At 35.4% G+C, this 13810-nt stretch overlaps 2 protein-coding genes across 7 annotated transcripts in view; both read left to right on the forward strand.

Annotated features, from left to right (window-relative positions):
• LOC129576133 (protein slit) overlaps positions 1-4626 on the forward strand; it is a 300168-nt gene extending 295542 nt beyond the window's left edge. For all 6 annotated transcript variants that reach the window (XM_055460719.1, XM_055460723.1, XM_055460724.1 and 3 more), the window contains one exon: positions 1164-4626. In XM_055460719.1, the coding sequence (XP_055316694.1) occupies positions 1164-2070 (907 nt within the window). In that variant the 3' untranslated portion in view covers positions 2071-4626. The remainder of the gene's footprint in view (positions 1-1163) is intronic.
• A 3164-nt stretch (positions 4627-7790) lies between these two features.
• LOC129576224 (uncharacterized) overlaps positions 7791-13810 on the forward strand; it is a 36772-nt gene continuing 30752 nt past the window's right edge. Inside the window, exons 1-5 of the mRNA XM_055460933.1 lie at positions 7791-7824; positions 7898-8068; positions 8124-8624; positions 8744-8826; positions 8924-9615. Coding sequence (XP_055316908.1) covers positions 7791-7824; positions 7898-8068; positions 8124-8624; positions 8744-8826; positions 8924-9615 — 1481 coding nt within the window. The remainder of the gene's footprint in view (positions 7825-7897; positions 8069-8123; positions 8625-8743; positions 8827-8923; positions 9616-13810) is intronic.

The following is a 13810-nucleotide window of genomic DNA, read 5'->3' on the forward strand; positions in this document are numbered from 1 at the left end:
ATGTACGCAAATTTCAAACAAATCCAGTGCACCACCCACCGGGCGGTGCTGCTACTGCTGCTGCTGCTGCAACACAATCCCGTTGAGACTGGTCGCACTTCGTCTCTCACTCGTGCCGAAGTGAACAAACAATCAACATTATTTTAAATAGATTCGCATAATATTTGTTTCAAATTCTATTGAATTTGCTCTCTGTGTGTGTGTGTGTGTGTTTGCACAAAGCATGTTTATAAAGTCGATACAATAAAAGGAGAGCAATCATTGCAATAGCATAAACTACAAATGGAACAGCAGACAACAAATCAATAGTCTGTTGGCTTCTGCTTCAGCTTACAATGAACCATGCCCTTCGAACAGAGTGAAGAAACTGAGACAAGCACAAAACAAAAGTTCCGCCACCAAAAAACGCCGTAAAGAAAATTTCAAAAACAGTCAAAAAGAAGACAAAGAATTTCACGAGAAGTGAAAGTATACAATCAATTCGATGGTTTTTGATTTCTTCCAAGCATTTTCCCCATTAATTCCGTTGAATGAGCGAACAGAAACATCAAACATCCGTTTAAATATTCATGTAGCGAAAATTGCTCGAATATTATTCAACAAATGGTTTGAGAGGAGGTGAGACAGAGTGAGAGGGGATGCATTTAAAACTTTTCTCAGTTTACATCGTCTGGGATTATGCTTCTCATATGCATATGCTTTTGTTTCGTCGATCGGATTTACCGATTGTTTGCATTTTGCATGCACAAGGTCTGTGTCGACGACGACGGCAGCGATAACGAAGATGAGTAAATCATAGATTGATGGGTGAGTCAGTGAGGTAAGCATGACTTATGAAATTAGGCAATGAAAATGGGCAAACAAACCGTTTGAATCATACAATCATACATGCTGGGGTGTCTGTCTTCGGGGTAAATCGAGAAATATTCGATACAATGTTAAATCAAATTATTTTGTCATTGTATGTCCTGTCTCAATGTGAAGCAAAGATGATGAATCGCTGTGATTTCGATTGTGTTTGGAGCTTTGAATTTTTCAAGATCCATCCATTCGGTTTGCCATCGATGCGATTGTGTACGCATCTTCGAAGCAATTTCCAATCAAACTGTGAATATCCATTTTATTACATTTATTTTCTTTATTTTTTTTTTCTTTTATTGCAGAGCTTTCGTCGACAACACATTTCTGCAGATAATAACGCTTGATGAGAATCCATCGTTTGCTGATCTTCCATCGAAATTGTTCCATGGCAATCCGAATTTGATAGAGATTTCGATACGTGGCAATGATTTGCACACATTGGACGCAGCCCATTTTCCATTGGATCGTTTGCATCGGTTACGTTTGGCAAACAATCCGTTTGTGTGCAATTGCTCGTTGTTGTGGCTCTGGCGTTTGACAAACGGTCAAATCAATGAAAATGTCGACGCTGGTGAAACTAGCAATGGTGGATTGTCAACGGGTGGTAGTGTGAGTGTAGCGGCTGTTTCCGCAAGCAATAGTAAAACTATTGCAAAAGTTCCATCTTCATCATCGTTGACAGCAGCAGCAGCAGCAGCAGCAGCAACGACAGTAGCGGAAGCATCGAATGCCAACCACAATCTTCACAATTCAACGCCTAACAATGTGCTTATTTTGGATGCCGATGAAATTGCATGCGATTTATGGGAAGATTCACAACGACATACGCGTCATTTGATGAAAGATATGTCGGCCGGCGATATAAAATGTCCAGCGCACATTGTAACCATTGTCAGTGCTGTGCTCAGTGTATTGCTGATTGTTGTAACGGGAACGAGCGTTTTATTCTACATGCGACGCATGAAAAATCGCCGAAACGCCATGACCGAACGGAAGAATGTCAACGAGCGCATCGTACCGCAACAAGTCGACAAATTGGAATTGGAACGATATTTGGCTGCGCAGGCGGTCGAAAATGAATACCGTGCACTACGACAATGGGAGCTCACAATGAAAGAGCAAATCGAAGAGCCTGATCATTACGAAAAATTTGACGATTTTCGATTTGATACGAGACGATCACAAAAACCGCATGTCGTTTACGTATGACTCAAAAACACATAAGTTAACACGAAAACACACACACACACACACATTTTTCGACTTTTTTTTTTCTTTTTTTCTTCAAACCTTTCTCTTTTTTTAGTTTATATTTTTTTTTTTAAATATTATTAACATTTTTCAAAAAGAAAAAAAAATTCATTGGATTCTTATACACATGCAAAATAAATCTATAAATATATATTTACATTCTGATTCATAACAATAATCAAACTACACTAACATAATTTATGTAAAAAAAATATTATGTGAATTATTGAATAATTCAAAACATCTTTAGACAATTGAATGATATTTACCTATATTTAATAGTATTAACAATTAAGAGGAAAAAAAAATGAAAAAAAAAAATCCCTAAATTACAAAAAACAAATAAAAATGATTTGCGATTCGGTCAAAAAATCCGATATCGTATTCGAATTCGAATTCACTAGTTATAACAAAGATGAGCATCTCAAAGGAAATGTTGCATTTAGATGAACATTTTATAGGACACAGGATTGAAAGTTTTCAATTTAAAACAAATTGAGTGCGTCAATCCGTAATGTTTGCGTGGATGGATGCTAAATGGGCCCAACACACCGCCAAGATAGAATTCAACAAACAAGTCTACTGAGTACCGAGTACACAGTAAATTTGAATGGGATGAATTGTTAAAAAAAATTTATGACGGTATTACATACAGAGAGATGGCACAAAAATGGAGAAAATTGTCAATTTTTTCTCGCCAAGAAATAAGCAATATTAACCGTTATTATGAAAAAAAAATCAATAGATTATACGACCATTATACCCAAATTCGGTTTTTTTCCGTTTGGTGATTTTTATATGTGCATCGAATAAACAACTCGTGAAATCGTACTTCCAAATATTTTCAAACGAATTTCTTCATTAAAGTTCGATGTTCATCCAGCATGAGAATACATGCTCATTGCTCACCATTGAATGTATCGACCACTTAAAAATGCTGAAACAACCTTGAAAAATTTCAAATTTGGTGTGAATCAAGTTTTGTTTGTTATGATAACCGTTTCAGCCATGGACTGCTAGTGTCAAGTCACATAATACTAAACGCATCCATTCTTAATAGGAAAACAATGAAAAATTAATGGGTGCGTTTAATATTATGCAGCATTTACGTGCATTTACGTTCGACACTAGCAGTCGTTGGTTTCAGCTATCATAAGAAACTAGGTACACTTTTTTCTTTCGGGAACTCACTTTCCCACTTATTTTCCATTCATTCATTCTTCAAATTTCCTCCATGAAGAATTTGTGCTTTTATAAAAAAAAGTGGAAGCTCCATTTTCTTCAAAAAATAAAAGAAAGCTCCTCGACCACGAAGAAAATGATACAGTTAAACTAAGATTTTTCGAAAAGGAAAATCTTGAAGAAATGTTTGGAAAATCACCAACCAGACTCATGAAGCGGACCAGATGTGTGATGAAACAGATGTTTGCTAAATGAACGGGCATTGCATTATTGCAGCCAACACACAGTCATGATTTGAAAAATCATAGAAAGTAGTTCGATCATTAATCGACTATTTTGGAGTCATTTTTGTGGCGTCTCCACTCGCATTTAATTTGTATTGTAGAAGCTTGCTTGTCAAAGTTCAAACATCATTGCAAACATATGGAAGTGGAGGAAATGACGCCAAGCTGCACGAGGTTATTTCACAAAATTCCCTCAGCAAACCAACACATAAATGTTACGTCTAAAAGGAAGAAGTGTAGCATACATCTCAACTTTGTCTGTCAGTTTACTATTTTCGAACAAACAATAAAACTAACTAAAAATCTGATAGTTCAGCTGATAAGATAAATCACACCAGATCACATAATTGTAAAGTATTAGATGTTAAATTGCAAAAAGAAAAAAAACCAAAAAGGATTTAAAGTGAGAAGAAAAATCGAGAGCATGACAACAATAATCAATCATCAAAATGAATTGTACATTAAAACTGATAACAGAAAAGAAAAATCAAAATTACATACGACTATATAGAAGACGATGACCAAGCAGAAAGTTGGCTCAAAGCAAAGAATGACAAGAGGAAAGAAAAAAAAGAAAATATTAATAAAATAACTAACTGGTAAGACTAGAAGTTACAATGGAATCAATATTAAATCGAAAACCGATGGAAAATACACAAATTGTTATTCACAAATTTCTAGCATTTAGATTGAGAATTCATTAAGAGAATAAAAAAAGGGCAATTTCATTCGATTTTTTTCCCTTTCCTCCTTCAAACGAACTTCTTTTTTTTCTCTCTTTCTCTCTCAACTTGATAGATTATACTGACTGTAATGTATCGTGACGGTCGCGCATTGAAAGCGCAAAAATTTAACAAAAATAAAAGAGAAATCGGAAAGAGAATAGAGTCAGCCCAGCTGATAAAAAGATGTATGAAACTGTAAATATCAGAATGATACCAGAGAAAAAAAGCATTTAGCATATAAATTCAAAATGGAAACAAAGCACGATTAATCGAAAAGAGTAATGGACTTAAGTAAGTGCATGAAAAGAAAAAAAAAAAAACAATGAATGAATCGAATTATTTTTGCAAACATTAAGAATGTTGAAAAGTCTATGCGGCCGTACAACTTTGATATGGGGTTAATGAAAATGGAAGAATATTTCATTCAAATTTAAAACAAAACAAACACTTCTTCCCTTCGTCGAAACAAACAAAAAAAAAACATAATTCTCACAAATTAATTTTGTGTATATTCATTTTCATTTTCATTTTCCGATTGTTTTTGTTTCGGTCTTTGTTATTGAAAATGGCAAACGAAAATCAGTTTGAGAAAATCAGTTAAGAAACAATTTAGAATTATATGCTGATTTAGTTAAAATATTATTACTGAAACAATGGAATAAAAAAAAAAGAATATATGATACAATTCTCATCGACATCAATACAGATATTCACTTTAACGGAATAAACAACAACAACTTACAAAATTTCTAATGTAAAAAACTGAAAAACTACAAAAAATGAATAAATATGCAGTGTAAAAAACTCTTTGTTTTCAATTTGAACGAATTTTTTACTTTTCAGTTGCGTCAAAAATCGAATGAAAATCACAGCAATTAAAGTTAAGTTTTGATCTTCTTACCCTCCACTTGAAATGTTTCAGTCTTTTTCTCCTCTCTCTCTCTCTCTCTCTCTCTCTTCTTTCTCTCTCCTCTCTCCCTCTCCCCTCTCTCTCTCCCTCCCTCTCTCTCTCTCGACTATTTACAAAAATGGTAAGTTTCAATCTGCGTAAGGGCATTTTCCAGCTTAAATGAAGACACATTTCAACCGATTTTCTCGGTATAGATTTTAACTACGTAAATATGAGACAAAACGTAATGGCATTTTATGGTAGTAAAGCTTGTTGGGCTAAGTAAATACATGGTGTCGATGCTGATAAATGGTCCACTTCAACACATATGAGGTAAGGGGTTTGTCGAGCCTGTAGATGTGTTGAGTGTGCCGTATTTTCCAATTTAACATTGAAGTGCGTACTTATCATTGATTGCCCCGGCAACTGTAAACTGTAGGCATTTAGTAGAGATGCCTTAGCTGTCATCGGCTACTTTTTGGCTTTGTCCGAATCTCGACACACACACACATACAAAACCCGAATGCCATTGAAGTCACATCCTTGAAATTAAAGAGTTTCAACATTCGACTTGGTTGTCATCCGCCTACACGCCGTTTAACATGTGTAATTCGAATTCGTATCAACTGTGCGAATTTGTGTGTTGAACCCCTTTGTCGAAAAGAAAAAAAACCGAATGTAAGCGGATTTCGATGTGGAAAGAGCGCAGAATAAAAAGGTAAGGAACGGTAATAAAATTCCAACTGAGAATGCGATAAAATATACTGCCGCTCGAATTGTCAAGTGAACGAGCGGAGCAAAAAAAAAAAAAGAAGACGAAGAGGAGAAGAAAAAAAATATGTTAAAAGCTGATTACACAATGAAAACGAGTTCGTTAAGTTTGTCCTTGCATTTTATCTCAATATATTTCTTTCACAGAAACGTATTCGAATGTTCCGTCTCGCATTGTGCTCCAGTTCCTTTTGGAAAAATGATGAATTTCGGATTTGATGCAATCATCCGCTTCGATAGATTTACTTTGTATAAAATATATCGATGCTGCGTGTCTACGCAGAGAGAGAGAGAGAGAAAAAAAGAATCTAGGTCATTTATCGTCGCCACTCAATCGTAGAAGGTTCAACACGAACTCTTCTTCGGTTCGATTCTCACTTGACATTGCCCTCATATCGACACGGGATGGAAACACGAAAATAATGATGTGAATATCACACAATTGTCTTCAGACTGACACATTTTCCTATTTAATGCAATCAAAACCATGCAAAGTGTGCACTCGTTATTTTGGTTGCAATGGCTGAGCCAGTTGGATCAATCGATATTTTTCAATCAGAAGCACTGAGAATAATTCGATATTTTCCAACACAAACAAGAGAACCGAACTGTTTTTTTATGCAAATGAAATCGAAATCAATTTGCTGTGTCAATGTTTGTTCGGTTCAATTAAAATTGTCAAAATGGATCTGGCCATATGCAATTATCTAAACATTCGAATTCTGTGTTCATTCGGTGAATGATTCGAAAAACAGATAGAATTTGTAGAAAATTTGAATGAAATAATAGTTTAGGGGCTACAAACACCAACGTTCAGAAGACAACACAGGTTATTCATGTTCAAATTTTCTCGCCTTTCCCCTTTATTTGTACCTCTGAAAATGCTAGTGAAAATGTTAATTTTCGTGAATGTTATTTAAATTATGATATTCATTGATGAATCTATCCAATGCCATTAACGGTAATTTTGTCCCACAAATTCTGATAAACAAACTCAATTTGCATCATATTCAATAATATGGATATTTGGTATCTCATTTTAAAATGGAATTCTTCCAACTAAATAACAATCAAAGTGTCTTCAATGTACCCCGATAATTATGTTTTTTTTTTTTTTTCAATTTTCTATATATATAATAATTGGGAAAAAATTGCCAAATGGATAGCATTTTTGAAACGTGCAATTATATCATCAGTTGGAGAATAATTGTTCGCCAGCCTGTGGTTGATGCATTGGCCATGCATGTTCATTTACATACCGTATCTTAACAGAAGAACTTCATATTTCATTCCAATTGGCAATTGCGATGATTCGAAGTTGAATTTTTTATGCAAAAAAGGAATGGTCAAAAACATGCGAAGAAAAAACTACATTCATCTCAGAAATGTTTTTGAATGCAGAAATTTGCTTTGATCTTTTCCAATATGATGCACAAACCTTATTAATTTTACTATGTCGTACAACTGTGAACTAGGCTTAAGACTCAATAGGTAAACTGTTTACTTTGTTTCTTCATGTTTATTTCTATGTTGTTCAGTGTTTTTTTTTTTTCGCCTCATTTGATACATTCTTTGCTTTAGGAATATTTGAATAATGATTGTAGCAAGCCACATTCTGTCACATTTGGATTTATGCAATAAAATTGAAACGTGAATTCTGTCAGTCTCTCTCCTGCTAGAATCACTCAAATTGTTAACCAATTTTAGTTTATTTGAAATATAAATTTTATTTGACGCAATAAATAAAAACGGAAATAATAACAATTGTTCCAAATTGCAGAAAATGATAAAGCCCTTGACATTCTTGATGTAAATCACAAAATTACAATGGAAGCGGAAAATCAAAGCCAACAAAATGTCGGTAGGTATTCATTTTTTTTTTTTTTTTCATATATTGAATATGTGTACTCAATTTTTTGTATGAGTCAATGAAGAATATCACGAAAATCTCAAAGCGAAAGAACACACTGATGATGTTACATCGATAGTAGTGCCTATTACTAATGCTGATGGATTTTCACCCAAAAAGTTGCCGTATCCAAAGCACATATTCTTTATAATTGGCAATGAATTTTGCGAACGATTTAATTTCTATGGAATGAAAAGTGAGATTTATTTCAGTTTCGTTTCCCAAAATATTCACCATCTTTCCATTTGTAGCGATTTTGTACATTTACATGGTTGACAAGATAGGATTGGATAAAAAATATGCAACAGTTCAATATCATACATTCGGAATGCTTGTCTATTTCACGTGTATCATCGGTGGTGTTGTCGCCGATGTTTGGTTGGGGCCATTTTGGACTATTTTATCGTTATCAATTGTATATGCTGTCGGTAGTTTGGTCCTTTCAATCGGAGCGATACCCGGTATTGGAATTTCAATGATTGGCACTTTATACGCTGGTTTAGCATTGATATCTCTGGGAAGTGGTGGGATTAAGCCATGCGTTGCGGCTTTTGGAGGTGACCAATTCGCACCTGAGCAAACAAAGCAAATGGCAAGATTTTTTTCCATTTTTTACTTGATGATCAATCTGGGCTCTCTATATTCAAGCGCACTCACACCATATTTGAGGAAAAATGTTCATTGCTTTGGTCAAAATGAGTGTTACTCGTTGGCCTTTGCCGTTCCAGCCATTTTGATGATTATCGCGGTTGGTAAGACTATTTTTGTTGAGATTTTATATTACATTTGAAGGGAACAAAGCTGATGATTGACACTTTACCTTTTTTTAATTTTTTTTTTAAAAAACTTTCAATTTTCTGGATAATTCTAGTGCTTTTCTTTGTTGGTAAACCCTGGTACACAATGAAATCGCCGCAGGGAATTATACTATTCCAAGTTGTGAAATGTATATCGGTACAGTTCTTTTTTCATTCTGATCAATTTCAACTGTTTCTATAATTATATAATAATATAATCGTTTTCTGTTGTCTCCATGTGAAATTTTCTCTAGAATGCGATTGTGTTACAGATACGTTTTCGAAAGGTAATTCCACGTGCCCATTTTCTTGACTATTCGATTGGCAAATATGGGCGGCAATTGGTTGATGACACGAAGCTTTTGTTGGAGATCATCGTTATACTGTTGCCAATGCCAATATTTTGGGCACTGTACGATCAGCAGGGCTCTCGTTGGGTTGATCAAGCGACCGAAATGAATGGCAATCTTGGAAATGTTTATGAAATCCCACCGGATCAAATACAATTGTTGAATCCCCTCTTAGTTATAATTTTAGTGCAATTTTTCGACTACTGTGTTTATCCTATTTTGGACAAGTGTGGCATTCGGCGACCGCTACAGAAACTTACTATCGGTGGATTTTTGGCCGCAGCTTCCTTTATCATATCAGCATTTGTTCAATGGGCAATCGAAGATGCGGGTGTGGGAAAGAAGGTGCATATTTTGTGGCAAATTCCACAAATAGTTGTCATAACAGTGGAAGAAATTATGTTTTCAATATCAGGCCTATCATTTAGCTACGAACAAGCTCCCAAAAGAATGAAATCTCTTGTGCAAGCGCTATGGCTCTTGACGTCAGCCGTGGGCAATGCAATCGTAATGGCCATAGCTGAACTCAACTTTTTCAATTCATTTGTTTACGAATATATTTTGTATTCGAGCCTCATGACCATCGATATGATCGTGTTCATGTTTCTCGCCTATAGATTCAAAGGGATAAATCTAAATGAACAAAAACAAAGGCAACAATAAAAAAAAACACAATATTTAAGAAAAATTTGGATTGACAAATACAATTTTTAATATTATTTCAATTCGTAGATTTTTTACATAGGATAGACGTTTTGCTGTTACTGTCATGGATACAATGGCAACTCGATCACTGAATTTAAGCTGTAATAATACACTTATTCTCACCAAAATACTATTCTATAATGTTACGGAACTTAGAAGCTCTGATAAGAGTGTACGCCGAATGGCACCTATACCTATAAACAGACAAGTTTTTTTTTAGTACTTGGTTTCAGTGAAATAGGGCGAATTTCACGACTAAAATAAACCAATCAATGTGAATGGATTTTTGCTTCAATTAACAAATGTTATATAAACACTGCTCTCTTGCCAAGGTCAATCAACTGATTCGCATATTGGGAGTTTTTTGATTGCCAGCGCCATCTATATGACTTTCAGGCGCAATGTATTAGTATATGTTTGACAGCTTAGTCAAGAACTATTTCTAGTAAAGTTACAAACAAAATTCAGTTTGATAAAGGAGGTATGCGCTTGCATTCCAAGTATTTGATAAAGATACAGTGGAACAATAAGATTTTTTTAAGCGATGAAATTGCAGCTGGAGCTAACAAGTTAACCATATTCGTTCCGTTCAGTAAAAAATTGTTGTAAGGTTCCGAAGTTGGAGTAAAGACGAAAATAGTTGCTTTACATGCAACTGATGTCAGAAAATGTTTATTATTTTGTATAATTGTTACATAATCTCCAATGGGAACATCGTCTGGTGAACGAACGTTTTGCGAGAAATGATTGTGTGCAGAAATTTGTTTATTCATTCCTCTTGATTTTTTTTTTTTTTTGTCAAACAAATGACGATTATTTCTTATTACTAACGTCATACTTCATTGTGACGTCCGCCTGATTTCTACTTGTTTGCAAACCACATAAAATATCTATCAGTGTGAGGCAATGAAGTCGGTATTCTTTTGTGCAAATGGTTGAAAATGTGTTGGGTTCAAATTCATTAGGCTGTTCTATCCGAAAGGAAATAAGTCAAAGTTAGAGTTATCAAAGAAGTAACAAAATTGATGTGAGAGCGTTAAAGCTTTTTTTGATTGGATCATTTCGGGGTTTGTGTGATTGGTCTCAGTGGGCCATTTTCCAGTAGCTAAAACGAAACAGATAAACTTAATTTGTTTGTGTATGATTGCATATCGGTCAGAGTATTTCTCGCTGTCTCTCTATTTTCCTCCTAGTTATTGGCAAATCGGTTTTGGTTTCCGTTGATGATGTTGTTGTTGTTGTTGTTGTTTTTGTTAGATGACCAAAGCAGAGCGCGCGTAAACATAGAAAATATATTGGAAATTGCAATCAATTTCGAACACACTATAACTCTCCAACGGTTGAAATGTTCAAATCAAATAGAACGATAGATGTGGCCGGGACGCTGTTCTATCTCTATCTCTCTCTTTGTTATTGTGTTATTGCTTCGCTTTTATTTGGCGTGTGTGTAGTTAATGCCAAGTAAGTCCCAGATCAGTCGGAAAAGTCTTATGAACATTTAGAATGAGCATCTTTGACACAAAATCATTTCCACCGGATGAGTGATGTGTGGCAGAGACGTCGATGGTGCACACTGGAGCTTCTTTGTGGTGTTCGTCTCCAACGGATTCCCGATAGACTCATTTTGAGTAAAACTTTAATAATATCCATACTGAAAATGTGGCATCGGATCAAAGTCGAAGCTCTCGCGACCAATTTGTATCACATTGAAATCATACGGACGATCATTGGCGGCAAACAAGGAGACATGCGAAGTAATAAGACACATATACAGACGTAGAGACTCTACTAGAGAGATAACCGGTGAGACGAAGTAGCCGAAAATAGCGACAATGTAAAGAAAAAATATTGACAAAATGACAACAAAAGCCATACCAAATCGGATATACAACGGTTAAGTAAGAATATGTCATACTGTTAGCAATCATCGTGTGCATTTAACGTTATATCGCTGCCAATGGCTGTTGTCGACCACCCCCCTCTATCGCATCGATAACAATAAACGCAACAACTCGGAAATAAAATCGAATGAAAAGACAAAAGAACGCAGAAGACAGTCCAGCTCAAATGTATTTGTTGCTGGTGCATTTCTTTCATATTTTGGATTTTTAAGTGAGTGTTTCGTTTTCAACTGGTTTTGTTGAAATCTTTGGCTTGGGTGGAATTTTTTTGCGAATCTCTTTCTGTTTCGATAGAAAAATGGACGCGTTTCTTGTCCATTGCATTCTTGTGAGAGACAATATCTTTTTCTGCCCTCGTTTGCCCGCGTTCTTTTTTTCATTTTGCTTTCTCCTTCTCTTTTTCTTTCTCGCAACATCACACATCCAATTTAGCGAAATGGGATTTCTTCTCCCCCTTTTGTTGATTCAATATCATTGATACGTTCATAAGATACGAAACAAAACAAATGTAGCTCAACACCGCTCAACAGTCTGTATACTGTATCGCTTGAACACAAAGTTTATTTATTTGCCTTTGTAATATTATCCACCTCTTTTTCTCTCTCTTTTACTATATTTTTTCTCTGTCGCTTCGCTTCGATATCTTTTTTCTTTCCATCTCTCTCTCTCTCATTTTGCTGCTCCAATGTATCCTTCGCTTCAGAGTTCGGTCACTAAATGCAAAATGCTATATATAAATACAAACACATGCATCTACGGAACGAAAATGGCATTTTACAAGTAAAAAAAGATGCTAAACCACAAGCTGTGGCTGGTATATACATCGAAAATGTTCCTGTGATGCACGGCACCAGCCATATGAAACGTTTGAATCGGTCTTTTTATTGTGTTCCCGTTCGATCGTAGCTAATCATTTGAGCTACATATACACACACACACACACTAATTCGTTGCACTGTGCTAAATGGCCTTTGTTATCGTTTGCCATTTTTCGCGTTATCGTATCGATTTCGATTCGTTTGACTCCCCAATTTATGCCAATTTTCCTTATTCATTTACGAAACGTACTCCGTTCATTGTTTTATGTCGAACTATTGCAATAATGTGGCCAATACTGCAACATCCATAACTTATGTGTCTCTTTTTCACCCTGCTTCGATCTTTCTCTGTCCTTCTTTTTCTGCACGTTTATTATTAATATTTTCGAAACTAATAATAACAGTAAAACGCACAACATACTCTGTATGTAACGACAACACATCATAAGATCTACGCAAATCACTACCAAAAATGGCTTTTAGCTGTGCTAACAGTTTACAAACGATTTTGCTGGACAAATATTGTAACAAACAAAACATTCCAATATCCAAACATCTGGACCACGTCACGCTGCATCACAGGGTAAATCGTTCACACATCTCCAAATCCATTGAAGTTTGTCCCGTTATTTTTGCAGGTCATGTGGATGGGCTTTGATTTTGGAACAAATAATAGTCCAAACTGTCCGTTTAAAAGCATACCTGCCTGGCTTGTATTGCGTACATTATATTTTTTTACTGTTGTTCAACTCGAACAGAGATACAACGACGATGATTTGAATCAGCGTGTGACGCTGAAACAAAAATCCACTTTTAATTGTGTTGAAGTTGAACGAACGTACCAGCAGTGAATTCAGTGTGAACTGAATGCCGATGTAAATCGGTGTGTGACCAACTTATAGTGTGTGCGTTCATCGAGAGATCGAGAGATCGAGAGAGAGAGAGAGAGAGAGAGAGAGAGAGAGAGAGAGAGAGAGAGAGAGAGAGAGAGAGAGAGAGAGACAGAGAGAGAGAGAGAGAGAGAGAGAGAGATATTTGCCCAGCATGAATATTCTGTTTTCCCGCGTAAATTTGGAAACGTTGATAAATTTAGTGGTACTGAATATTGTTTGGTAGTCATACAATGGATTGGCTGTGAAATAACTAGGCCACAATGTTGTATACACAAATTGTCAAGTGTGGTATGAAATTGTAGGTGCCTCACAGCACCAACACGAATTGAAAAAGGCCTTTTAATGATCTATAGATACACAGCAAAACATTTGAGTGTAAAGTTTACTCTTGAGTTAGGTTAATATAGCGGTTTCAACTATTTTAGGGGAATTTACACCGAATTTTGGGTAAAATGAGTTGTTTTCTATGCGTCT

Source organism: Sitodiplosis mosellana, unplaced genomic scaffold (genome assembly GCF_009176505.1).
Source record: "Sitodiplosis mosellana isolate CC-2019 unplaced genomic scaffold, AAFC_SMos_1.0 Smas_scaffold_6181, whole genome shotgun sequence".
Classification (NCBI taxonomy): Eukaryota; Metazoa; Arthropoda; class Insecta; order Diptera; family Cecidomyiidae; genus Sitodiplosis; species Sitodiplosis mosellana.